The 2,855-nt window shown below is 34.6% G+C and overlaps 1 protein-coding gene across 1 annotated transcript; it reads left to right on the forward strand.

The window, feature by feature from the left end:
• The first annotated feature begins 1,448 nt into the window (after positions 1-1,448).
• On the forward strand, positions 1,449-2,855 carry LOC145833315 (equilibrative nucleobase transporter 1-like). Its single transcript, XM_082940499.1, has one exon. The coding sequence runs from the start codon at positions 1,449-1,451 to the stop codon at positions 2,853-2,855; it is 1,407 nt and encodes a 468-aa protein (XP_082796625.1).

Genomic DNA, 2,855 nt, shown 5'->3' on the forward strand with positions numbered 1-2,855 from the left:
ATTTTTTAACTAGTTAGATTCAAAGATAGTTACATTGTTTTTTTTTTTATTAACTAAATCTATGTATTTTTGATAATATTCATTAGTAGTTATTCAAATACACTATATATATTTATTTATATTTATATTATGCTTTAATAATCAAGGTAATTATTTAAGTAGGATTTCGTGAAGTGTTTATATTCGTGCAAAAGTTTTTGATATTTGTTGATTAATAATATAACTTTATTTTAATTAACAAACTAGTTTATCTTAAAGTTTTGAAAATAAGTTTATTTTCGTTTTCTCTTTTTGTGTGTCCTGTTTAAGTGGCTCAGGTTTTGATGCCTGAGTCCAACATTGCACAATAAATAATATAATAGTTAATTCGAATATATTTCTTATTTACTATTATAGGAAGGTTTTTGAACGTATTTATATACCATTTGCAACTTAATATCAATGGATTATTCATTTTTGTTTGGAATCAATATTGATTGAGGAAGAGCGACCTAACTTAAATACGCAAGTAGCATTAAATGGTAAAACAAAATTATTAACAATCTAACAATAAACATACCTTTAGTTTTAATTGCTGAATCTCTAATTTTTGTATTTATTTTAATTTATTTATACGTCATAATTTAAAGATATTTTTAAGCTATTCACTTAACAATTTTTTTTTCAAATTTCATTTAAAAATTATCACTTGACAAAGAAACTTGTATGGTTTTTAAAAGCTTTGTGTAACAAAATATAAAACAAAAATGAATAATCTATTGATATTAAGTTGCAAATGGTATATAAAAATTTCTTATTTAATATTTAACTCATTATGTCACCTTGAAAATAAGTTTTATCACCTAATTTTTTTGCTGGTGTTTAAAAGTTAATATGCTTAAAGCGTTTGAGTTTGACTTAAAAACTACTAATTTACTTTTAAAAACTTTTAAATTTTTGAAAACAATATAACAAATATAGTTTAATAACAAAGATATGATTATGAAATATTTATATCTTAAACACCTTTTTGACTTCAGAAAACTGACTTACAGTCAAAACCCAGATATTTTTAAGTTCATAAACTCATAGTTTTGATATCTTTCAACACAGTTTATACTTAAGTGTTATATAAATTTAAAACCTTACCAATGGTCAGTCTATAAACTAAACAAAACTAATCTTAATTATTTGAAAAACTTACTTTTAAATACTTGTTATGATATTATTTTATTATTTCAATAAAAATTTTCTATTTCTCCTTCAAATGAAGTAGACCAGTTATTGTTAACAAAAATTTAAACTGGTATGCTTTCAATACTAAGTGATTTTAAAAAATTATTTGAAAAGAAACTAAAAATAAAACAGACTTTACAATATCTAAAAAGCAAAAATAACAATATGCTTTTTGGTAAATAATTTTACATACAAAAACAATATATTGACATATACAGACTTTGTAATTGAAAATGAAAACACAACTTCAACCAATCTGCAGCGTTCTTTTCGGCTTCATCGAAATTATGACGTACGGCGGCGTCATAATAGGCTGGAGCTCGTTAGAACCGATCCTGGTAAAAGAAGGTTACTTCTCCAGCGGCTGCCACTCGAAAACTAACCAATCAGGTCACTCGAACGAAACTCATCAGATTTGCGAGTTTCAAATGGAGCAGCTCAGCTTAGTATTCACAATCACGACTTCAGCAGGGCCCATTTTGTCACTGCTCTGCGGGCTTCTGTTTGACAAAAAAGGAGGCTGGGTGGCCAAGACCACCATGCTGGCACTGATAGCCGGCGGAAATTTACTGAACATTTTGAGCGACCCACACACTTCTTCCTGGTTGCTGTTTGTGTCTTTCCCGCTGATGATCGTCGGAGGTTACGGATTGGGATACGTGAACGTGGGACTGGCCAACTTCTTCCCGAAAATAAAAGGTCTTGTGTGCTCTCTGATGAGCTCCGCTTTCGACAGCTCGATAATTGTGTTCCTTTTGATGAGCTTGGCCTACGATTACAATGGAAACTTGAAGATGTGCATGACGGTTTACAGCTGCGGGCTTTTGCTGTTTTTCTTGACAACGTTCGTCCTGACCCCCCGCTACTCGGTGTCCGGCAAAAACTCGCTTGGCAATTACGAGTACGGATACAAGGAAGTTCCGTGCTTCTCAAACAAGACGAAGAACGCCCATATTGCAAATAAAGATAGAAAGAGGGGTGAAACGAAGTTTTCTGATCAGCTGAAAAAGCCCATCTTCTGGACAAACATCGCCCACTTCAGCACAATCCAGTTCTGCTTGACCTTTTTCGTTGGCAGCTTCGACTTCTGGGTGACCACTCACTTGAAAAACAGCTCCTTTAACTCAAACGACGCAAAATACTACCAGCGGCTGTTCGGAGTGCTGCAGTTCTTGGGAGGCGGACTACAGGTCTTCGGAGGCTTCTGCAACGACTGCTACCGAAATTGGGCAAAAAAGAGAATGTCTTTAGAGCAAGCCACTTTCAGAGGGGTTTCCATCTTCATGCTTTTAGGGGATTTTTTTGTTGTTACCATGCTCGCATGCACTCTGATACCGGGGCAGTTTGCCATTGTCATGAGCATTTGTTGCCAGGTGGTGGGCCGGGCCTTCAGCTACTCCTCCTCAGTGGCATTTGTGTCCATGTACTTTCCCGCTCATCTCACTGGCTCGATGTTCAGCTCTTTGTATTGCGTCGGAGGGCTGGTGCTGCTCCTCCAGTTTCCCGCCACTTTGCTGGTTACGCGGGTTTTTGGCAACCAGTTCCACCAAGTGTATACGTTCCTTTTAGTCATTGGTGTGTTAACAATGGCCCATCCGGTGTTGCTGTTTGTTAAGTCCAAGAGGAAGGTAGAGAATTAA

The sequence above is a fragment of the Thalia democratica genome, chromosome 4 (assembly GCF_965202585.1).
Source record: "Thalia democratica chromosome 4, ktThaDemo2.hap1.1, whole genome shotgun sequence".
Lineage (NCBI taxonomy): Eukaryota > Metazoa > Chordata > Thaliacea > Salpida > Salpidae > Thalia > Thalia democratica.

What these genes read in the sequence shown, in the direction of transcription:
- LOC145833315 (XM_082940499.1), top strand. Translation starts at nt 1,449, where the DNA reads ATGAAAACACAACTTCAACCAATCTGCAGCGTTCTTTTCGGCTTCATC.